At 41.3% G+C, this 25751-nt stretch overlaps 1 protein-coding gene across 2 annotated transcripts; it reads right to left on the bottom strand.

The window, feature by feature from the left end:
• On the bottom strand, positions 1-25751 carry colgalt2b (collagen beta(1-O)galactosyltransferase 2b). Of its 2 annotated transcripts, XM_042417906.1 has the most exons (13): positions 25634-25751; positions 25224-25517; positions 9592-9702; positions 9359-9476; positions 8841-8975; positions 8542-8746; positions 6349-6468; positions 5911-5984; positions 5447-5553; positions 4861-4993; positions 4338-4465; positions 4006-4212; positions 1-1279 (listed from the first exon to the last, which is right to left on the bottom strand). In XM_042417906.1, the coding sequence occupies exons 2-13, from the start codon at positions 25457-25459 to the stop codon at positions 1006-1008; spliced, it is 1848 nt and encodes a 615-aa protein (XP_042273840.1). In that variant the 5' UTR covers positions 25460-25517; positions 25634-25751; the 3' UTR covers positions 1-1005. The 2 variants fall into 2 exon arrangements, with proteins under 2 accessions (XP_042273840.1, XP_042273838.1); XM_042417904.1 differs by lacking the exon at positions 25634-25751 and having other exon boundaries at positions 25224-25586.

The raw sequence follows: 25751 nt of genomic DNA, 5'->3' as shown, positions 1-25751 counted from the left end.
TGAGAGGATCGGTATGAATGTATTTTGAGGACATTAACAATCAAGTGATCACATTTTTTTTCAAATATGTAACAAATTCTGAAAGCAGGGGTCTGAAATAGATGAAATGTCCTACAGGCTACATGTAACGTGCGAGCTAATGCTAACTAGCAGGACCAGCCCGCTGTGCATGTGAGATACTGGCAATGACAGAAACACTTAGATGAGTAACATCCGTTACTGCCCTGCTGCTTGCTCTGTGTGTGTGTGTGTGTGTGTGTGTGTGTGTGTGTGTGTGTGTGTGTGTGTGTGTGTGTGTGTCTGACATCATCTAAAGCAGTGACACCCTTGGGTACAATATCTCAGCCTCCCTCCTTCCACTTAGGAAAGAATCCACACGTTCAGTTCTTTTAACACGTGGTCATGTGCACACCCGCACACACATACAGGGACACTGATACACAGTCTCACACATGCGCACACACAGTTCAGAGTTGTTTTCAGACAGCTTTATGATTCTTTTATTCCTTGGCTGTCCATTAGAGACATCTGTTCTTTTTAAATAACAATAATCTTTTTAACAATATAAAAATTGATTTGTTACGATGTTTTTTTTTCTTTCGCATCCTGCAAATAATGTTAGCTTTGTTCCATGTGTTGCTTAAGTTTCCTTGGGCCGTAACCATCTCCACGTACCCAGAGGAGGCACATGGGAAATAAATAAAGCTTTTGTTAAAGGCCCTTGGGCCCCCGTCCCGGATTCTTATCTTCCTCGTCCTCCTCCTCTCCTCTGTGTCCCCTCATCAGGCAGCAGACTAGATTGACATCAGAATTCTGCTTTTATCCATTTGGACACCAGTGTGTGTGTGTGTGTGTGTGTGTGTGTGTGTGCGTGTGTGTGTATACATGTACAGTATCTTTGCTTGCATTTCAAATGTCTTTTCAAGTGTGTGTACACATGACATTCACTGTGTGTACACAGTATAGTAAACATGAGTCTTTCTCTCTGAGTCTTAGGTCTCTGTATCAGAGTTCATCCCGTGAGGCCCGAGCGGCCGGAGGCGGCGAGTCTCCAGTGACACTGTTCTGTGCCACGGGGCGGATGCGACCCTGCTGAGCTGTCTTGCGGGCGTGCTGCCGGTCCCAGTCGGTGGCCACGGCCTCATCATCCCAGATGGTGGAGGTCTCTGTGTCGCTGATGTAGCCCGGCTCCCCAGTGTAGTGGGTGGGATAGATGAGCAGTGGCTCCACAGAGAAGGCCTTCAGGTCTCGCGGTTCAAAGTGAGACATGTAATCGACACTGAGCAGGACAGGGGAGGGATGGGGAGAGAAAAAGAGAAATAATCATCATAATTGTCATTTAATCTCTTGATTGGTTTCTAATTAATCATTTCATCCAACAAAGCAACATCTTGTGTTACCCAAAATGGTCCAAAACCCAAAGATATTCAGTTTACAATGACAGAGGGAAAAGATTTTGAATCATTTTCTGTCTTTGTTGATTGACTAATTTTCTCAGAGCTAATAATGATGAAGGGAGATGTAATTCTGATCACAACAGTCAACTAGTAATTTTATTTTTTATTTCAGTGCCTATAAATCTTGAAATCTAGAAATATGTGTTGTGTAACTGCTTTATACCAAATGTCACAAATTAATAGGAAGTAAGATGTGCAATCACTGCAGATTAAAATATGAGTATGTAGCATTTTGCTGTAACTCTGAGTTATCATATCCTATTTACAGGAAGGTCAATATTCGATATACTGGAATTAAATTTCACCACAGACAGCAAATTTAGATGACATCAAATAAGGGAAACTGGAAACTCTTCTCAACTGCAGCCACACTTTGAATCTGTATATGGTATGCCATTTTGTAAATAATGATAAAAACATCTTTAAACAGATTCTGTAGATCCACTCAAGAAAGATGAACTCCTTTAAACAGTGTTGAGTAGGTTTATGCTTCATATTTTAGATGCTCGTGACAGTTTTATTAGTAAAAAACTGAAACATAACTATTAACTATAGCTGTCAGATAAATGTAGTGGAGTAAAAAACACAATATTTCCCTCTGAAATGTAGAAAGTAGCACAAAATAGAAATACCACACTTGTAAAGAGTTACTAAATACTACTAAGACCAGGCATAAAAACATCAGAAAGTTAAAGTTAATTACTACATCTTCATGTAGTAATGTAAACCACCATTATATTGTTGAACACTATAAACCGCACAAGACTACTACAGTGCTATCAGCCTGTCATCATGGTCCTGCAGAAGGGCCAGAGGGAGGAATGAGGGATATTTGGGTGTGACACGTCAGCCTGGCGGAGTCACACTCGTGCAGACAGGGGTCACTGTAGAGGTCAATTCCCTGCCGTTCTATTGCCTGTTTAAAGCCTGTCAGCACTCTATGGGGACAGTGAAACCCTACGCCTTTATTAGTGTTCAATGGAGCTGACCTCCTCTAAAACACAAACACACTCAAACATCTGTCTTCATTCAATAAGGCCATTTAACTTCTATTTCTCTTGCTTCTGTGTTTTTATCTGCTTTTGAGAATTGACAGATTTTACTTGACAGATTTTTAAGCATCTCCTTAAACAGTAAAATGTTCCCCCTAACAAATAAAGCTCTGACATAATATCCACAATGTAAACAGAGGGCATAATCCCCTGCTGTTGATTTATATAATGCACAATAACACATTTTACATATTTTTCCTGCCACCGCTCCACATCTCTGTCCATATTTCCTATTTCTCTCACTTTTGAACAAACTCACCTTCTCTCACTGTTGAATACACACATAGTGTATTTATCCAGTAACCTATACACTCCACACTAGACACACATCTCCATGTATTTATACAGTAACACGCACACACACTCACAGTGTCCATCCCCACCCCACCCCCACGCTCAGGCCTCTATCAATGGGAATCCTGTCCCCTTCTCCAACCAGCAGGAAGAGCCTTGCTGGCCCACATTCCTCAAAGAGAGAGAAGGAAGGGGGAGGAGGAGGGGGAGGAGGAGGAGACGGTGACACAGAGAGGGAGCGGGTGTTCAGAAAGTAAAAGGTTTGTTGAGGAGATGTAAAAGGAATAAAAAATGGTATGACGTGCAAGAAGAAAGAGGGGACAGCCAGGAAAGGTGCAGGACGGGGTTAAAGAAGAAAAAGGTAGAAAATGGAAAGAAGAAGGGGGTGGAGGCAGAGGTAGAGGCAGAGGTGGAGGAGAGCAGGGCTCAGCAGGAATCCCCAAAGAAAAAAAAAACAGAAAAGGAGGCATTGTGTGTGCTGTATGTGCCTACTGAACCCCGAGAACAATCCATGCCCTGTGTGTGAGGGAGCAGAGAAGAAGAAGAAGAAGAAGAAGAGAGGGGTGCTGCAAAGAAAAAGAAAGGAAAAGGGGCAAACTTAGCAAAAAAAAAAGAGAGAAAGTGGGAAGTAGAGAGGGGAAAATGGATAGAAGAGGAGATATATAGGGAACATAACTAAGACTTGAGGTTGTGGTCATCCACCACAGCACAAACTAGGAAACTACACAGTCTAAATAGTCACAAAAGGCACATGAACATAAATGTTTGTGTCTATGTATAATTACTGAAGGTCTCTCTATGTTTCTACTCTGGTTTATGGCCCTCGAGTCTGCTTTTGGGCATGCACAGGATCCATGCATGCTTAAATTTCTCTAACCGTGTAATTTAAATTTAGCTTTTACTTCTTTGCATCTTTGTGTTTTTTCCGAATGTGGATTACCTGGTGCATTCTTATGTAAGAGTGTTGTGCACCTGCAATGATCTATTTGTGGTCCTCAGTAAATATTAGTGTGTCTGTTCATAAACCAGGTTGTCTAAAAGGGTCTTTGTGTCTGTGTTTGTGACCAGTACACAGTAATACTTCTCTCTGTAGCTGTGGTTTTCTGCATAACACGCCTTAAATTAAATTACACGTGCATCTTATCCATTTAGCACTGTTACTTTAAATTTAAAAAAATTATATAATTAGGCTAAAGACTGACTTGGGGTGTTTGTTGAACATGATGGGCAGGAACTCGTCAACAGGCATCATCCTTGTTAAGGGTTCAGCAGCCATTAACTTTCTGGCTCCCTGCTGTGACAGCGCATAGCCAAGTGTCCAGTAAGAGTAGTCGGCTTCAACCAGGTTGTTTACACCATCTACCGACTGCTCCGGCTGCTGTACCTGCATGCGTTTACGCCCCACATATCTGAAGAGAAGAGAAGACAGTGTGTTACTTTATATAATGAAGCTTCACCATCCAATGTAAAAATTCATCCAGAAACAGAATTTTCTTTTTTTCTCAGGGAAAAGATGTGGAGTTGGTGTTCTTACATGAGGTCCCAGTCCAGCTGGGCTTTGTCTATGTCATCCATGATGGCCTGGAACCGCCGTTTAAACCGGGGCTCAAACCTCACATCGTCCTCTAAAACAAGAACCTTCTGAAGGCCACGTTCCAACACCTAGTGATCAGAAAACACTAACATTAAAATGAGGGAAAAATGCATGTGGTTTTGTTAGTTGCTTACATCTCTCTTTTATAGCACTCCTGGTGATTGTGCATGATTACTGTCCTATTTGATCTTATCTTGTATACATTGTGCATTACAAAATGATGACAAGAAATGCAAACTAGGGTCAAACAGACAGACAGAAAGATGGATAAACGATTTCAAAACATGATTGCTTCTTTTGTTTTCTATTTTCAGGCAACTCTGGAGCTGCAGGTGATTTGGTATCCTGTTGAAGGACACCAAAGCAGGTTGGATCTGTGCTGCTACAGGATCCTCAACCTTCAACCTGTTCAGTACATGAATCTTCCTCCCCATATTAGTACAATAAACTTTGCTGCCCTCACCCGTGTCCATACAGAGTGATGACTGAGGAAGCAGCCGATCTCCCCTCTGGTCAGCACTCGGCCAGAGTAAGGGTCCTTATAGCCTGGCATCATCTCTATACCCAGCGCCTGCAGCTGGGATGTGTTCAGAGCCCTGTGAGAGAGGGAGAAGCTGAGCTGAGCCATTGTCGGTGAGAAAACCTTCACAGTAAAACAGAGCAAAGTCAAAACCCGGCAAGTTGCAACAAGTAATACATATTGCCAGACAAACCAAGCCTGGAAGAGGGATTAGGGCATTCTCAACAGTGGATTAAAGTAAGCACTGAGGAGGGAAAGTAAGTCAAGCATATTCCTACAAACCCTCTGTTTGGACAGGATGTTTGGATATAGATGTCAGAAACAGTAGCGACAGACGGAAGACAGAAGAAGAGTATTATCACAGTTGACACTAAGGATCAGAGCATCAGCTGTTTTAGGTAGAAAAAAATCTCACTTTCGTTGTTGTGCCAAATAAACTAAACTTTAAAAGACTTGATCACAGAGAGGATTATATCAGGCCTCAGGTCAGTTCATTGAGTGCACGCTGGGCTGCGTGTTTGTGACCTACTTGCCGTCCACTGCATCCATCAGCTTGGCATGTAGACCCAGTGAGGCCATTGTTTTCAGCATCCTGGTTCTTCTTTCCAGCCGACGCTTCAGGTTTATCAGGAGGATCTAAACATCAAAACATGTTTAGTTAAAAGGAAATATTTTACTTAGCTCTGAAACCTGATTTAATTAGTGTATTATTAATGTTTTTTTCTGGTACATATTGTGCTGTCAGTGTCACTGTTTCTCTTTGTGGCATAAGAAATGCATAACGCAAAAAAAACAGGAGTTAGGGTCAATGAGTTATGAGATTAGGGCAAAGACATAGTAAGAAGAAGAACTTGGATATACAAGAAAATAAAGGGAAACTAGTACAAAAACAGGAAGTGGGAGTTGCTGATTAACACTAAATATACAGAGGGACAGAACAGAACTTGTTGAGCTCCTGTTCCTCCAGGCAGAGCCAGCGCACTCATAACTCACTTCATCAAAGCCGATTGTGTCATCCTGTGATGGCGGAGAGTACAGGTGCTCCGAGGGCTCAATATCGTGGTCAACTGTGGACAGAGAGAGGAAGGAGGGAAAAGGTTAAAACAGCAAAACCAGGATTTAAAAAATTACTGAATTTCCTCTGGATTGTGGTGGTTTGTTTAATCGGATTTATTTAAAATGTGAGCTGAGAGAAGAAGTGAAGGAGGCTGAGGGGAAAGCAAAGGCAGAGAAGGTGGGGGTTGGATAAACAGAGAGAGGGGAGAGACAGTACGGAGGTGGAAGATTAAATCAAAGAGAGCTGACAGGATGCAATCACGGACGGTCGTGGAGGTCAAGGAGGAGAAGAAAGAGAACCAGAGAGGTGAAGCAGGGAGTGACAGATCGTAAAGTCACAACAGCTGGAGACTGCGTGTGTAAGCGTGTACTCACTCAAAGCCTCTGTGATGGTGTGTATGAAACTCTCACTTTCATCTTCAACATTTTGCTGAGCCTTCAGTGGGACAGGAAGGAAACCGTAGTGCTCTCTGTTACACACATACATCTGCACACCTGGATCACACAGACACAGACATACATGGGGTTCAACCTCCTGAATAAGCACAGGTGTCACACTGAAGACTTTGTGCTGCACAAAAGCAATTAAAAAACTTCCACAACAAATATCCTGCTTGTTCCTGAAAGTTATAGTTATTCTTGATCCCGTTAATGAACAAGGGTTAGAACAATGTGGGTAATAGGAGGGGATCTTTTTTCCATCTCATATTTTTCTTGAAATAAATAGTAAACAATTTGTTGCCTTGTGAGAATAACAACTAAGCTCTGCGAGGGCATCTGCTGATAACCAGCAGAGGAGATTCATGGTATCAAGATGAACAACTACATTAGACTTTTGTCTGTTTGTACAAAGAAAATCTGTGTCGCATGTAAAATGTATTAAATTGGGTGTTAGTTTATCACTTCATTATGCAATATTAACAATTAAAGATCCATTCCAAACATGTTTAAGACCAATAAAAAAATACTCTGCTTTGATGTTACCATCTGTCTGACATGGTGATACCCACTGATAAGTGAGTGGGTTAGAAATTCTTAAAATTACCTCTACTCCTTCACCCTCATTGAAAAACCCACAATCTATGAATATGCAAATATTTTTTTTATTTCAAAAGTTTAAGTGCTGGACACAAAATGTCTCCTACTTAACTGTCCATTCTCAATGTACATGCACTAGAGGTTTAAAGTTTCCACATCACGCTTGTGCAAGTTGCATACTGGGCGACTGGCTCCAAACTACTTGTGATGTCATGAATTCTGCTCGTAGGTACACGCCTTAAACTGAGATTTCAGGTGAGCGCAGAGAAACTTTCCACCTTCAGTAGATGAATGTGTTAAACTCTGCACATGTATCATTCTGCACAGTGAAGCTCAAACATCAAATACATTTTTGAGAGCAGGAGGACTTAAACTTTTGTTTGTTTTTGCTAGTGACATTTATTGGATAATGGTGAATGCTAAATTGTAGTGTAACAGCAGTAGAAGTAGGGAGCAGTCCTAAAGTCAGTGACCTTTGAACACAGCAATAAATATCTAATGTTTTACTATAAACTACTGGTCATACCAGACCAAGCAAAGTTGTAGCAGCAAACTCCTGAGTGTGCTGTGTTGAGCAGGGGTGCATTTTATTGCTCAAAGGACCAGTGTGTAAGATTTAGGGGGATCTATTGACAGAAATGGAATATAACATTCATAAGTATGTTTTAATTAGTGTATAATCACCTGAAAATATGAATCATTGTGTTTTCGTTACCTCAGAATGAGCCCTTTATATCTATATAGGGGGTGGGTCCTCTTCCATGGAGCCCGCCATGTTGAACCACCACATTTCTACAGTAGCTCACAACAGACAAACCAAACACTGGCTCTAGAGAGGGCCTTTCACATTTTTTTGCAAGTTTCGTGGCCACAGTAGATTTTCCTACACACACGGAGGGGGAGGGGTATTCGGTTGGTTGTAAATCTGCAACCTCAACGCTAGATGCCACTGAATCCTACACACTGGTCCTTTAAGAATTCAATTTGTGAATGCAAAAGTTAAATATTCTCTCCTGAATGCTGTTTAATTACATGGATTATTTTAAGCATTTGAACTCATTTGTGAGATGGATGGAACTGTGCCCCTGTGTTTCTGCATCCGCCTTTGTGCATTTGCATACCTGTTAGTGTTTGTGTAAGAGCTTTTATGTAATTACTTTTTACTGTGCTGGCAGGCGAATGCCACACACTCTTATTGTCTATGAAATGGAAAGGTTAATGGTTCTGTTTGTTCCCTGTGGATCATTACTCATGTCAAACACTGATATTGTTGCACATTTACAAGCATCCACACAAACAGTCAAGACACACACATGGATCTATTTATCTCTGCTTTCACTCATCTGCTTTATCTGACAAAGTCCTCATTGTAATACACACATGTTGACTTTACTATGAGTGATCAAAAATCAGCTCTTGATGGACTCGTACATGATTAATGAAGTCACTGACAGTCCTCAGTCCAGAGAGGCATTTGCAGCCCCACTACAAATCTGATAGTTTGTTATGTGTTGAGGGTTTCAAACGGACCTGCTTGCCGTGCCGAGAAAGCAAACACCATGATGTCATCAAATGCCCAGCTGTAGTCCGGGTGAGGGGGGTAGAAGGTCAACTCCCTACTGGCTTCACGACGAAGGTCTAATAGGAAGGTGCTGTGCACCATGGGAACAGGGAAGCAGCCAAGTCGCTTCCACTCTCTGATAGGCTGGTAGTCCGGGGTTCGCTTATAGTAACCCTGAAAGAGAGGAGGGAGTGAGGACACATCAGGATGAGGTTATAAACCTAGTTGAATGGATGGACAGTTGGATGAATTCATGTCCAAATTGTACCTGTGGGGTGATGCCACACCAGAAGTTGGAGTAAAGAGACCGAGACTCCAACATGGGAGCCACCAGGGTCAAATTCTCACTCATCATCAGGTTCAGCACACGGGGGTTGGTCAACAGGTTATCACTGTCTACAAACTAAAGATGGACAGGGGTCTGAGTGTGCAACTCACAGTGAAATATCAATTGTAAAACTAAATAAATAAGAGAGACAAAGACTTTTTTTAAAAATCTAATCAAGACCAATAACATTTACTTGGATTAAATACATATTTTTCCAGTGTGCATCAGGTACACGTGAGGTAAACAGTAAAATCCAATTCAAAACATCCATATGTTATGACCTAAAACTTAATGAAGCACAGCATTAGTGCAGGCAAAGTATAGAGGGCCACAGATGTCATGTAGTTGATTATAAAGCATGTGTCTAATTTAATAACCCTTTGCTGTAAATGTTCAATTCTTTGAGTGTCTCTGACTGAATTGTGGCTTCTTTATACTAAAATAAAATAGTATCTTACCAGTATGTAGTCAGCCCATCGTTCCCTGGCAGCCTTCAGTGCCGCCTGCCTCAGCTTCATCACATGGTTGAACCTGGAGGGAGGCCAGTGCTTCGGACCCCACTCATCTGTATATGATCTGATACAGAGGTAAAAGTCTCCTAACTGATCTTCACAAATTTATTAGAAAACACAAATTCACAAATAAATTACTTTGACTAGATATTAATAAATGATTTTAAACTGGGACTCACCTCGGCTCCTCCATGGGTCTCCACTCCACATAATGGTAGACACGCTGGGCTACCTTCAGCCATTCTCTCAACATGGCCGTGGTGTTGTCCACATTGTGATCTGTCGCTGCCCTGGAACACAAGCACAGACAACATAAGATGACATTAAAATGAAGAAGACTATTGACCATGTAACAGCCACAGTCTTAATGCTTTAAACTACCACAAAGCTTGTTGAAGTATGTCTTAAGATGTAAACAGCTGTCCTTACACAGAAAGCCTCTTGGCATGTCAGACTCAGGACTATTTGCAGAGGAAGTGAAGCAGAATGAAACATAATGCAGAGAGCTGCAAATCGTTGTTAGCTTGAGGTGACATGAAAGAGGTTGTGACATGATATTCAGACATATGTTCAGGCTTCCAGATTTGTCTAATTACTATCTGGTGTGAAAGCAGACACTCAGTGTTGCAAAGCTTCCTTACTGCCTAATTAACTGCAATGCTGGAGCGCAGACAATGTCTGAAGAGTCAGAGAGGAGAGAGGCATTAATCTGAGGCACTACAATATGCAGACAGGTACACCTAGCACTAACACTCCTTTAGAGACTCGTTGCCACTTTTCTAACAATTTCTCAGAGTGTTGAACGAGGATTTGCAACCAAAACAACAAAGCAAATTAACTCAGCTTGCAGGTACCTTTTTGCATAAGCTGAATGAGAATGTGTGTGTGTGTATAAATTTGTGCAAGAGAAATTAAAACCGCACAACAACAACTCACAACACTGCTAACGTCTGAGTATGAGAACAAGAGAACAATAAATATCACCTGTCTCTCACTCTCTTTAAATTGCCCTTCAAAAAGAAAGGTCAACAGCATGAGGCAGAGGCTGGGACTTGAATATGTGGATACACACACAGACACACACACACACGCGCACACACACGCTAAGTGAGATGGAGTTTTCCACTGCTTGCTGTAATATTCCTCGCTGTACTCACTCCAAAATTGCACCCAATTTTAGACTGACTGGACAGAGATAGAAACACACACACACACACACACACACACACACACACACTGTCTGCTCATTTTTTCAGTGAGTGACACTCTCCATTTAACCATGTTTAGCACAGACAGCAATACAGAAACACCTGTTTTTACACAGACATGCACAGAGATGCTTTTATGTTCACATAAACACAAATTACACACGTGAAAAAATCACACATACATGCACAGCCTTGCATGACACACATGGATTAGTCAGAAAGAGGCAGAGCTCTCTCATGTTTTTGGAATTTCAATCATCTTCAGTCAGTTCAGATATAACCAGCATCTAAAGAGATGCCGAAAGCCTGAAGCAGATGCAGTGGTCAATAATCTTAGTGTGTGTGTGTGTGTGTGTGTGTGTGTGTGTGTGTGTGTGTGTGTGTGTGTGTGTGTGTGTGTGTGTGTGTGTGCGTGTATGTGTGTATGCATGCCTACACTCGCTGATGTGTGACAAAACATAAGAACGTTCAAATTGTGTCCAGGGAATGTAGGTTTTACAGCAGTGTGGTTATTTATGTGTTGCAGAAGAGCTAGTTTTAAAAATGTTAAATGTATCTGCATGTGTGTGTGTGGAAGGTCATAAGAATGTGTGTAGAAAGCAAAAACACGTGTGTACAAGCAAACATGTGCATGCGTGTATTAGTCCACTCTTGATGACTAGTATTTATTTTAACATCGACTAACAAAACACTGAAACACCTGACTCCCTAGTAATGAGCAGATGTGCACAAACATTTACATGCTTCTTCAACCGCTAAACTGCACATCGCTGGAGGAAATAAATTTGTTCCTACACGCCACCCCCTAATGACAGACTCAGCTCCAGGCAGGGATTTAAAAATGAGGGAACTTCTGGGATGTAAAGTAAAGAACAATACATGGTACGGTATGTGGGAACATACAGTATAGGAGTGTTGTATATATTTATGTCATTTAAAGACAGTGAAGAAGAGCGCGGGAATGAAAAAGGAAGGGAAGTGAAAAGCGGATTTGCGTTTACGTCACTTCATTTTACTGCTAAACGTAACCCGCAAAAATGTAGAACAAAATGTTCTCATCGATTAAGAATTAAGATTTCCCTGACAGACTTCGTTAAAACCCTACCAACCGTATAAAGGCTCAAGCCAACTTTGTTTACACATATCACATTAAAAAGTTAATGATGCTTTTCCTTTGGCACACAAACAGAAGGAATATAATTCTAATTGGAGTCCTTTTTATTTTATTTTTACAGGCTCATTTTGGCAGAACATGTGTTTCCTGTGTCCAGGTAATTAATCACTAAAAGTTGACGGTTGTCTACAAAAGAATAGAGGATTTGTGTCCGAATGCCTTGGGGATGGTTGCAAAGGAAATGTGGAAACAGTTATTTTATTATGGTAAATACATGAACAGATTTTTCCAATAAAGCATTGGATTTGTAGCTAAACTGTGTTGAGAAGCAGTTTCTGATTAGAATATAAATAGATATATACCATAAGTGCATATCACTTATGATAAAAGAGCAAAATGCATCTACTAAGGATAATATGTGTCTTCTTTAAAACTAAGGTTGCTTGCTGGCCCTCGTTTTTCACAAGCACATCCTACAAGCCCGCCCCTCCCACCGCCCAGCCCCTCTGAGCACTCAGGACTCTGAGTACACTGTGTGATTTTCCATTACCGACATTACATCTTAGCGTGCCTTATGATTTTTGGATATGTGAGACCTAGTGATGTATGCATCAAAGCAGCATATGCACACAGTGTGTGTATATGTGAAACACAAGGGGAGAAATAAGGAAACAGCTTTGACTATGGGTTTTCTACATGCTTGATCAGGCAAAGCACAGAAGAAGAAGAACAAAACAGCCTGGAGTAAAGTCATCCTTGTCTTTAGATGAATCATTTCTATGAGGCATCTTCCCCTTCATCTCATTTTATTTTAGACACATTCTTCAGGAATCATCTATGTGCTTACTCCCTTCAATTTCCTCTACCTTGAGGCAGGATCAGCTACTGCAGCTGAACTGTACTGTGCTGTGACCTCTGTGCCAAGTCGAAGAGCTTTAGCAGTTCCTTTCAGATACTTAAACTGCACAATTTGTGCATCTGGATATGGAGACTAAATCGAAAAGGGGGTGCACTGCAAACAAAACTATACAAATGTCTGTATAACAATATCAAAATGCAAGTTCTAGGTGCAGCTTTGTACTTGATAGAAAGTTATAATAATGCGGGTTCTTGGGCTCATATCATCCATTCCCTCCATGCATCTATCTTTCTCGCTCCCGCCACATGCTCTGCTAAGTTTACAGTAAGCTGTAGCCTCATTATTCTGCTGCCTGCAGGGTTTGGCTGGCTCTCCCTGTTTTGTCTTTATGATCAGCATCTGGACAACACATGCTTCCCGGGGCCTCACCTACACATCCCACCACTCCCTCTCGCTATCGCTTCATAGATGTCCATTTATTCTTTGCTCATTACCTAATCTCAGCGCACTGGGACATTTGTCCTTTCACCTACTTACATGCAACAGTCCCTCTTGTCATCCTTCATTCCTGTAGCCATTACACACCTGTCCATAATCAGTGCTTAAGCACGTAGTATCAAGTCTTATCAGCATTTAATCAGATCAGTTGCATATTGCAAGAATAAACATGGTTAACAAATTGACAGATGATGATGCCAGTTCTTTGAGTTTGTATGATATCCTACAAAAAGCATAAATTAGATATTGCATCCTATGAAACACTCGCAATCCTATAAGATTACTTATTGTATTTATAATGAGCACCAAAATAACTGTCATCAACACAAGTGTTGGGTCAGATTTCAGAGCATCAGAAATGCAGTAAAATTTGGTAACACGTTGGTCACATCTGCCTCTCCTTTCACACAACATGATTATCAGCCCATTCCATTACTCTCCCTATTACCTGATGGGGTTATCCACAGCAGGAGCGTGTCGGATAACAGCGAGTGTGTCATAAAGGGGATCAACTGAAGCCTGACATCTGGCCTTAAACACCGAGGCTTGTGTCTAAGACTGGCCCATTCAGGTAAACACAGGTCTGAAGGGCCCCAGCAGGCCAGTGTCAGCTGACTGTTGATTCAATAAACTATCTAATACCACTGCCAATAATGACTGGGTCCTGCATGTAATTAAGAGGCAAGAATCCCTCTTTCAGACCTGAGCATAGATGCCTTTAAAACATAATAACTAGGCTAGTGTGTGTGTATGTGTGTGTGTATTGACTTTGCAGAAGAGACTCTCCTGTGCAGGCTGACGTGGCTGAAGGCCTCTTGATGGCCGAGCAGGGCAAAGAAGAAAGAGGAGGGGGTAGATGGGTAGAGAGATGGAGTGGGAAAAGGAACGAGAAGAGTAGAAGGGAGGGAGGGAGGAGGGGTTGGAGAGACGGGACCTCCTGACTGAAATTCCTCATGACTTTCAGGGTAAACAAAAGTAGGCAAGCAGGCTTGCATTAAAGTGTAATATTCAGTATTTACATGCAAGGTTAGGGAAAGATATTAATCTTTGTTAAATATTAAATGAAGCCAATGTTGACCATCGGAAAGAAAAAAGACAAGAAGCCTGACCTACAGTGGAAAGTCATAAACATTCACGACCATCTACCATATGATTATGCTGTAACATATCACTACCCGTCACACTACTTCCTGTAATGCAACTGAACATTGGCATTGGACATAAATTATACAGTGCAGAATTGTCTAATATGAACATACAGTAATTCCACTATGTATTGCTGTAAAGGCATCTGTGCAGACGGATATCATAAAGTCAGCCCCCTTTCTAGTGGGTGCAGTACAATAACTGGATACCAGACTCCAAGCTAGGACCCATTCTTTCCCATGAAAGCTGCTCACTTTGCACATACTTGTACACCAAAAAGGTTTTCACTATTTATTCTCCCACGCTGTATCCATCTCTCTCAACATATGAATGCCCATCGCCGTATCCCATGGCAACAGAAAAGGCTGCCCTGGCTCTTAGCTTTTAAGCCATTTAGTCTGTGAGTATGTCATTATATGCTGATGATCTACTTTTGTACGTTTCCAATCCAATATCTTCTTTCCCTGCAGTTCTGGACCAGTTTGGTAAATTTTCTGGACACAAACTCAGTCTTTATCAGAGCAAGCTGCTCCTAGTTAAGTTCCATACCCTCTTTCATTTTAGATGGACAGATTAGAATAGTTTTCTGGCACTAAAACCCTAAATATTTGTAATATTTAAAATAAATAGTAATGTTTTTTGACCTTCATGTCAATAACAGGTATTACATTTAATCAATATTACATATATAGTATACAATATAGTTTTCTACAGTCCTCTTGTGTAGCCAAGTAACTATTTATAGTTCAGTCATGTAATTATAGCAATTCGTTATTTGAAACACATTCTGGTTATGAAAGAATATGAAAGAAGATGAAAGTAAAACAGACAGAGAGAAACAGAGTAAGGGTCAAGAAAACTCAAGAAACAGGTGGAAGAAGTGATGGAGGAACACAGAGATGTTGGGTAAGAGGGAGGAAATGACAGAGAGAGAGAGAAGTGACGGGAGTGAAAGAGAAACACAGTGGTTAAGCAGTAAAATTGATGACACGCAGACAGACGGATGGCGCTAAAATTATATTTCCTCCATGAGAACATTAGCACCAGTCTTTCTGCTGAATACTTCAGTGTTCATGAAAACATTACATACACATGAACAGTGGACCTGTTTCTTCTTCTCTCTCATTCTCTGTACGTCCACTTCACCTAATCTTGTTCATTGTCCAGGCCTCTCCCCTCTCCAGATGAGAGAGCTCATACCAAAATGCCATTGTGTTTCAGCATTTGCCAACTCTTTTGTTGCTGCGCTGCCAAGCTCTGACAATACTGCTGGAAGTATGCTGGAACACATGGGGCATCTAAGCAAGAATTTACAATCCGAAGCCAAGTCCAGGAACCGCTATTTCCACTTCAGGGGAGAGAGAGAGATAGAGACTTTAAAAAAAGCTCAGGGATTGGAAAGTCAATTCTCTTTGGTTACAGAGAAGTTTCCCATGAATAGTTTCTTGCTACAGGGCAGAGAAGATGGAGTTTGACTCTTGGCAGGTACAAAATCGTCAGCTGCATCCCTTAAGCTTTACAGAGAGTTTGCTGGATGGGGCCCAGTGTCGGGCTGGCAAGGATTAGGCTCTGAAGTCACTGTGTTTGGCAAATGGACATTGGCCACAATAATTTCTAGTAGTAAGACTGCATCATCAGGTGTGCAATTACTTTATTTTCACAGATACCCTGCAGATATTTGAGCAGTATAATAAAAAACATGACTCAATACATCCCAAGTTTATCTGAACGCTCATTGAATGTGTCGCTAACCACAAGCCATCTGCCCAGCATTACTGTCCTATTCGCATCAGAACAGTATGTACACTGGAGAAACTGAGACATTTATTTGGTCTGTATATCATTGTGGTTATTTATTGTATAAAACAGATAAAACTTGGTCACAGTTACATTTCATGTGCTAATGATTGGTGAAATTTTACTGTCCAGAGCAACACTAGCAATGTACCTCAAATATGCATGTTTGATATTACATCACTACAGGAAAGCAATGGCTGACATTTCTCACAGCAGGATGGCAACAGAACACTGCCAGATGTGTTCTGACTATTTAATTTGAACTCATCTGAGACTCAACTTAAACGAGTTGTTTGTGAATTGATGGTTGGCTTTGATGTCAAATTTTCCGTGAAATGTCCCAAAATGGTGAGGATATGGGTAGCTACTGTACCTCAGTTCTTATCAGGAAATTTCATCCTACATTTCCGGAGTTTATGTCATATTTCAGAGCAGATGTTTAAATACCTTTACGGTTTTACATGGATTGGATGTGACTGCAGAATATGATTCCTCAGGTGATACTGATTGGGAGGTCAGAAATGATTGTGGCTTGTTACTGTACACATGGAAGTTCTGGCTCCCTGTGGGCCTTATGTGGTAATTGGAAAAGTGAACGGAAAACAGCGACTGAGCCAGGGGAGTAAAGCTGAAACACACATCCATTATGTTTGTAATTGCATTCAAATAAACACACATCCCCATCAAACACACACAGCGCATGTGAGAAGAGACACACATGCCTGTGCATACATGCCCAAACTTAAACCAGAGTATCGCAGATAATCAAACACTCATTTTATTACAGAGTGCCAGGACTGTGATCTAATACATATTGATATTCACCAAAAGCATATGTAGTTAATCAATCACAAGCACCAGATAACACACAATAACCTATCCCAACTAGATAATTTATTCCTTTCACTTGAATAAACTGCTCTCCAAAAGGCCAAACTGCCTGCATGACAGAACCCGAAACAGTTTGTGCTTCTGTAGTGTGTTCCTACAGAGGAATGGGGCCTGAGGTAACACACCTGGCAAGGGGAAACCCACGGGGCAACTATCCAACATCCCAAAACTGATAACCTTTTCAGCCTGTTTGATTCTTTCCATTTATTCTAATATCTGTCAGCCAGATGGAATGAAAAAAATAAAAGATCTGCTCAGTAAATAAAAGCCAACAAAGTAAAAAAAAAGAATGACTTCACAAAACCGTCAGTGGTGTCCATAGACTCTCTGAGGGGCAGGGTCAAGAAAGAAAAAGGGGCACCTCTACCACACAGGGGGTGATGGTTACATTTGGATTTAGTGGGCATTCAGTGTAAGGGAGTAAAATTTAAAATACAGCAATTACTTAAAAGTTACTAAATTCCAGTAACACTTAACTGTTTTGACAAGTTAGGCGTTGGCTTGTTTGCTGTATCTGTTTGGTTTCATTGGACAGACTGTGGCGGAGCATGTTGGCACAGGGGCTGGAAGTGTGGGGTGGCAGTTAGCCTCTACTAAAGAGGAGAAATGTCCCTTTAATAACTTCAAAGTTGTCTCATTCATATGTTGTCTTCTTGCCTGGTTGAAGACAGCCTGGCTAATCCTACATCAAAGACGTAGGATTACTTTAAGAGTTAGTGGTTGTGTAACCCCTGCTGTGGGCCAAAAATAATGAAACAATTAATTACTTTTGCTGTAATAATTAGTAAAGTAAAATAATTACATTTTCAATAAGTAAAAAGTAAACTTTCCCAACACTTACCACAAATTGAGCCAGGTTACAATTTTTGCCAGACCTGCCAAACCTACATTTATTTCTTTGCTAGGATTTACACTGTGCCACTGCAGTGATCTCACTGACGTGAATGAGGATGCTGCATTTTTTGAGTTAAATTAAGTGCTATTGCCAGTCTGGGTATGACCATTCATTTTAGCCCCAAGGTCACACCCAGAGGAGCATCCAGGCCAAGTGAATAAATAGGAAACATTTAGTCTCCCTTACGGCACAGACGTGTTCTGGTCTAAAACGTTTTAAAAAAAGAACATTTAGCACTCAGAGCAAGAAGGGTGGGCCACTGCAAAACACAACAATGTAGTCAGCATAAATCAGACAGTCAAAAAGATTTTTTCCCAGAATTCAAGACAATTTTTATGGTCCACTAATTGCTGCATAATTCAGCACACTTGTCAAAATAACATATAATTAGTTGTCATATTATTTATGTCATATCACAAGGGACAAATCATTTCCATCAAATGCTTGTGTGATGTTGGATATGGTATTGAGTAACTAATAATCTCACATCAAACTCCTTATGACATGATATAATAGATACAGAAAACAATTACATAAAATCTCTCACATTGTCTGGCTGGAGCTGCAGAATATATGGCACATCTGTCACTGAGGCCTGAAGCATGTATTTGGGCCGATATGTGAGAGTTTTAACAATGCACTCTCACAATCTGTGGATCAGTCTATCTTCATACTTGGGGATTTTAATTCTTGCAATATTTCCAGTCACCTGCCAACTCTACACAGCACTCTCAGACTGTAGATCAGTGTTTTGGCAACATGCCCAACGGATTCAAAGCGGTGACCTGCCCACCTTTGGTTAAGTCAGACCACAATGTCATTCACCTGCTGCCGAAATACAAGGCAGAGATCAAACAGGAGAAGTCTGCTGTCAGAGAAGTAGCACTGTGGTCAGACGCCTGCAAGGAGAGACTGAGAGACTGCATTGAAGATACGAACTGGGACATTTTCTTTGATAACTGTGCGAATGCAAATGAACTGACAGAGACAATAACCTCCTTATGTCTCAGCGAGAAAAGGGCTGCCTTTGTTCAGGGAGACATGGCATTAATTAAAGAAAAAAGGCCTAACTGAGGGGGATTATTAAACGATCCAGACGACAGCATAGATACAAAATAGATAAACAATTTATTACTGGTGATGCAAACAAGGCATGAAGCAATCTCAATACAATGATGAGCAGAGAGGCTAGGAAACAACACTGCCTACGCACAGATACTGTCTCCTATCACACTTACCGAAAGGGAGTCTTGCTAAGAAAAGGCCACACAAAGCTTCAGGCCCAGATGGTCTGAGAGAAAGAGCCATTGCAGGGTGCACTTATCAACTAAAACGTGTTTTTACAAGATTATTCCAGGGTCTGTTTGATGAACATGTTGTGCCACTCTCATGGAAGAGATCCATCCATTATTCCAGTGCCTAAAAAGAGTCACCCCTCCTCACCTGATGACTTCACACCCATTTCTCTTACCAGTATCTTATGCATGTGCATGGAAAGGGTTATACTGGGTCGCATAACATCTGCCTATGGTCAGCTAGACAACCTCCAGTTTGCTTACAAAGCACAGAGAGGTACTGAGGATGCTACATTAACTCTACTGCACATGGTTACTAAACACATCCAGCATCTTGAGGCTTATGCCAAAATTTTATTTATTTATTGATTGATTTTAGTTCAGCTTTTAATACGATCAGGACTGACATTTTATTAAATCAACTTTTTAAACTTTAATGGACACCTTGCACTGTGGATCAAAGACTTTTCATCTGACCACCCCCAAAGAGTCTCTGTAGAAGGCTTCCTGTCTGATGAAATCATTTTGAATACCAGGGTGCCCCAAGGTTGCGTTTTATCTCCTGCACTTTCTTTTATGTATATAAATGAAATGCAGATCAATGACAGCAACGTTTGTCTTTTTAAGTCTGTAATGTTCAAAGGTAGTGATGAACTAGAGAGTTCCTGCATTAATCACATCAACAATCTATTAACATGGTGTCAAGAGAGTGCTTTGCTCTTTAACACTAACACGATCAAGGAACTCATTGTCAACAGTAGGGGTGGGCAACCAATGTATCTGCCAATTACAATTGAGGGCCAAGCTGTAGAGACGGTAGGTAGTTTTAAATATTTAGGAATATTTTAGACACCAACTTAAATTTCAATGAACACTCAGACTACATTTTTTAAGAAAGCAATGCAAAAATTGTTTCTTTTAAAGAAATTAAATGGCTTTGACATGAGCAAAGAAGTCTAATTGGAAAGTATAATTTCCTACAACATCATATGCTGGTACGGAAATTTAGGGGCTAGGAGCAGGAGCAAGCTCACAAAAATAGTTAACACAGTGAGCAAGATCATACAGAACCCCCACAGTGGAGCTGTACACCACACAAACCATGAGGAAAACAACATTAATAGTTCAGGACCCTTCACATCCTTTGTTTATTGAATTTGAAAAACTCCTTTCAGGAAGATGATATAGGGTACCCACAGCACCAAGAAACATCTTTAAGAGATCTTTTATTCCATCTTTTGTCACCTTACTAAACAAATGACCTTTAGATTAGATATTAGTGACTGCTGCTGTTTTTATGATGTCTATTTAAAATATGTATTTATTGTTATTATTTTAGCACTTTCATCCCAACTGTTTATTATCACAGGCCCTCTTATTTATTGTTTTTATCTCATGTATTCTAATCCATGGCAGAAGTAGTTTTAAGTGTATGTATGTCTGAGAAGCCAAAGACGAATTTCCACGTGAGTGCACAATAGTAATGTCTATTCTATTCAACTGTGGAGCATTCTTAACATATGGAGTTATGTCATGCCTGGGGCTAGTGTGCATCACGAGGGATGTATTTACAATAGTTGTACCATCTTATATTGAGAAAATGCATAATAATAATAATAATAATGATAATAATAATAATAATAATAATAATAATAATAGGTATAATTAGTTGTTAAAAGTGGAAAATTCATACCATAAATCCATCCCCATTCCTACATTGTTTCTGAGTATAGAGAGTACAATGCCAGTCATAAATATGGGATAAGTGGTTATGTGATAAATGAGTAAATAAACAACATGACATATGAAAAGCAACAAATCGAGTCCTCCAAGGAAAGACGATGATGTCAACGCTCTGACATCCTCTTCATGGTTCAGTCTGTCTCTGACAAGTCCACAAATCATCACGACCCCCCAGCTCAGCACCTGGGAAAGCATTTCACCACACGAACACAGCCGGCAGGCAATAAGCAGCAGGCAGCTGGCAACAACCAGCGTGAGGAGCAAAATAATAGCTGGCTTGCCTGAACTTCATGTTCTGTCAATATTGTGCCTCAGATGTCAAGACAAACAGACAGTTATGAAATCCTCTCTCATTCCTTGTGAAGCTGTTTACTAACAAGAGTAACTCCTACAGGCACACTTCAAAACACTTCAAAAAAGCTGACGAATTCTGAACTTCACCTCTCACGACATGTAGAGTCCAGTTAGCCTTCTGTCACTAACGTCACTCTACATTGTTATGTATCTCATGTCTTTGTAGCTCTTTATGTGAAAATGGTCATAGAGCCATAGAGATGCATTGACACTCTGCAACACTGGAGAAAACTCATGCAGACATTGGTAAGAACATGCAACAAAGAAAAACCTGAGACGCACAGGTCACGTTCAAACCCAAGATCTCCTGTGAGGTGACAGTGCTAACTTGGTTTGAAGGTGCACTCTGATACATAAGTAGCAAGGAGGCTTTTGCATGTGAGAGATGTAAATCTCACCTGTCATCTGAGGACTGAAAGCATATTTCTGCATATTTCTTGATCTGTAAGTCTGAATTAAGGATTTTTTGCTTGCTGCTGCTTTCCTGACTCATAGAAACTACCGGGATCTGTTATAAGGCTCAGTCACACTGAGTAAGGCTGTAAAAAAGGGTTTCTCAAACTTTCACTGACTAGATTATTCCCAAAAAACAATGCATCTGAGCTTTCTGCAGCACCTTGCAGATCATAGTTCTGGTGTAGTTCTGTTAGAACAGATGCTCAGGGAGAAGAGGAGAGTAGATGTGGTCAAGCTACTGTGGGGATGTGGATTAATAAACCTGCTCAATGCCCCCTGGGTAATTTCCCAACTGTCCTAACTACCTTCTCTCCGCTGACCATCCCCCTCTTTCTACAATCCCCTACATTCTTTCATTCTTTAACAGTAGTGTGAGAGTCTTTCTCACTGCTCTGCCACTTCTCTGGTCAGATCACTGGCCGTTTACTGAAAGGAAAACTTCTAAAGGCTGGCAGATTTTTCTGATCATCCTGACTATCAGTGAGTCAGAGGGGAGGACACCTCAGCCGGATGGTCAGTGCAGATTACCCTGTGAACCGGCTCAAACTGGAAACTTTCGTCTGCCAAATATCCTCAGATCAGCCCAAAACCTGTCTAGATTTTTGGGAGCACATTTGATTTTGTCGCATGGCTGAGTCATTAAGGGGTTTAAGTCGCATCATGTCTGCTGTCATCATGTTGTTTTAACAACATTGGTAACCATGTGGATTTTCTGCTTATTCCATGTTTTGCAGAATGCTGTAAATCTTATTGTATGTCTTGGATTAAATGGTAATATTAAACTGTCAAGATCATTCCAGATGGCTACGCAATTACAAACCAAGTCAAGAAATCTACAGTAAAATGTGTTCTAATTTGTAAGCACATTATTATTTTTAAGGATAAATCAGGCAGCATATGATTTCTTCCATCATAATGTGAACTGCTTTTGCTCGAGACCAGAGAGGGAACTTTGCTAACTTTTCTAACTGCTAAAAGTCCTGTATCTTTTCATCCCCGTAAGATTTCTTTATGCTTCCACTGTTATCATTCACACTCTTCCACTTTATCTGTCTGTCTCATTAACACAGATGCAGTACAAACACACATTGAAAAAGCACCATCTCTACTCCTCCTTGCTCTGTCTCCATCGGATTGTATGTTTGAAATGAGAGGAGGAGGGGGGATGAAGAGAGGAAAACTATCCTCTGTGCTGCTCTGTTCTGTTCAAGCTCCGGAGAGGAACAAATGTGTGGAACATCATGTCCCCACACAAAAACCGGAGCTTCACAGCCAGACCCCGTAGGCATTATTCTGCTTCTTTGTGATAGTTTCCCTGATAGTTTACATCGGTATGTCTATAATCCATCTACAAAAGCTCTGGATAGTAGTAAAGTGGGAAAACCTGGCAAGTTAAGATGTATATCATGTTGGCTCAAATCCAGATGCAGCTGGAGACCCTTGACTCATTTCTCTCTTTCCCCAAACTTCTTACCACTCTCGACTGTCAAATAAAGACAAAAATGTTAGTGGGAACGTTTTATCTAGAAGTCAAAGGCAGCAGGATTTACGGTTTTATTCTTAAAGAGGTTTCGTAACTCATCCGAGAGGCTTCTTCTAATGTCCCACTTTATTTCCTCAGTTTAGACACAATATTTGGATTTTAAGCTGCAATTGTCCTGATTGTCTTAGTACTAACTAGAACTAATAAGTGATCTGTGACACATTGTAAAAACACTTTAATGTGGATTTATGCTTTTAGTGACAGTTGCATTACAATTTAGCAATTAATAGGTGGTTTTGTTTACACGTTGGCCAATAATAATGAGGACTTTGACAAACAGAGATGGCACGGAGCTATGTGGGTTATATAAAGAGAAAAACATATCAATCTGTAAACCAGTTTAACCATATAAAATCAATTATGCTTTTTTCATGTGTAGAAAGATCTGCACACTAACATAAAAAATGCTTTCAAATGCCACTCTTTGATACTAATTTATAATTGTCAAAGAAACAAAGCAGCACCCCACATACTACAACGTCACTGCACACACAAATTCAAGTCTCCATGTGCTAAACAGGCTCATATCATATGTGTCTGCAAATAATCTGTATTTAAAACATACAGTGTAACAAAGTCTTATATAAATATCAGAAAACTTTACAACAGTTAATGTGAGTGTGGGTAAAAAAAAAAGGCCACAATGGTGGAAATATTTAAGTCTGTGGCTGCTGAAATAAAAGCTAATTGTGTGAATAAAACGGTCCCATTAGAGGTTAGTGACGTTACTGCAAGACCTAGTGTATGTGTGTGTGTGCGTGTGTGTGTGTATCTGTGTGGCCTTATTCTCTCATGATTAATGTCTGTTTCAGAGACATTTGCCTGTTACAACAAACATACTTGTGTGACATATGGGACTGATCTGCCCAAAACACACACTGGTGATTTTTTTTTCACTGCACTGACTGCAGGGTGGAGAGATGCCACTCATAACTGATGGGGGCCCTTCCTCTGTTAGTTAAGCCACTCACAAAGCCATGTTAACTCAGTCACTCTGCCACTTAGCTCCAGAGAGAATAAGGGCCTCTCTCTGTGTAGAGTTTCTGTCGTGTGTGAGTGTGTTTTGGTGAGGGTCTCTGAATTAGAAACAGACAGTACCCCTGCAAACAAAAGCAAGACATTCACCAGGGGCGGGGTGGGAAACAAAACAAAAGATTGCCAGTCTGGGTACAGCAGGGTCTCTGGGAGACTGACGCTGAGGGAGAAAGCATTGCAACATCCAACCACCAGAGCAGATCACCTTAGATTCTTCACGTGCCTTATCTCAACTTTTTACCCTACATTTTCTATCTGATCTATGTGCCCACATAACTCGCAGACCATACAAGGGAGCGCGCACACACACAGATTTTACGCATAACTTCCCAGAACTTATTACACGCCCCAGTCCTGCTGTCAGACCAACTCAATGTCTCCTTTCATCCCCTTCACCTGCAGGCTCCCTCTTTGATAACTTTACATTATCTCAGTCAGCTCATATGAGACCAAAACACACTACAAGACCCTACCTGGTGTGAGGCCCCTTTCGTACCTGGCAGCCCTGCTGTTTTAAAGACCCGTTTCCGCAGGTTTTGTGCTGAATCAGACGTAGGGAAGCGTGATTAAGGGTTAAACCTAACCCTAACATGAGCACAAGTCTTTCATCTTCTCGCACAGTGTGCAATTTGGATGCCAGCAGACACGCGAGGTGAGTGCATCATAAAAAGCAGCAACAGGTCTCCGAGCCGACACTGACAACCTCATATTAATTAACGCGGACACACGCTGCTTTTCATTATAACACGCTCCACTGCGAACCACCGTCCACATCATGCACTGTATCCACTCTGAGAGACATGTGTCCGCTCTGGAAGTGCAGTCTGATCAACTGTATGAAATATAATAACTCTTAATTGCAGAATTATTTACACAACTTTGTCTCAAATTCATATTATTGTAGTAGCCATGTCAGCCAAACACTAAACTCAATCTCGCTCATATTTAATCTGCATCCCTGCTTGTGTGTCTCTTACCAGATAGCTATGCGCTCCTTCGGGTACTCCAGCCTCTCGATGCAGCCCAGGTAGTGCGGCAAGCTGTGCGCTGCGTTACGAGCCACAATGGCGATCATAACCTTTGGCTTCAGCAGCGAGGACTCGGTTTTGACGGGCTCCTGCACCAACGTCAACGGCTCCGACACGCCGCCGGGCACCACAGCGGCCACCAGCGCGCACAGCACAGCGACTCCCACGGCCAACACCGCCGGCATCTTCGCTTCCAGATCCCGCCGTGCCTCTCCAGACTTGGACCCGAAGTCCTGAGACTGCCTGAGCGAGAGAGAGAGAGAGAGAGAGAGAGAGGGAGTGAGTGAGGCACGGTGGGAGGGGGAGTGAGGAAGGAAGGTAGGAAAAGGGGTGGGAGAGGTGGGTGGAGGGCTTCCTACCTCTTTTACCCCTCCTACACCCCTTTAATGACTGCTGCTGCTGCTGCTAGTGAAGAGCCCTGCAGCAACATCTTTCTTTCCCTTCACTCTCTAATGATACAAACACCTCAACTGCCAG

The sequence above is a fragment of the Thunnus maccoyii genome, chromosome 7 (genome assembly GCF_910596095.1).
Source record: "Thunnus maccoyii chromosome 7, fThuMac1.1, whole genome shotgun sequence".
NCBI classification, from domain to species: Eukaryota; Metazoa; Chordata; class Actinopteri; order Scombriformes; family Scombridae; genus Thunnus; species Thunnus maccoyii.
The sequence above is the reverse complement of the archived record's forward strand: the minus strand, read 5'-3'. Positions and strand labels throughout refer to the sequence as shown.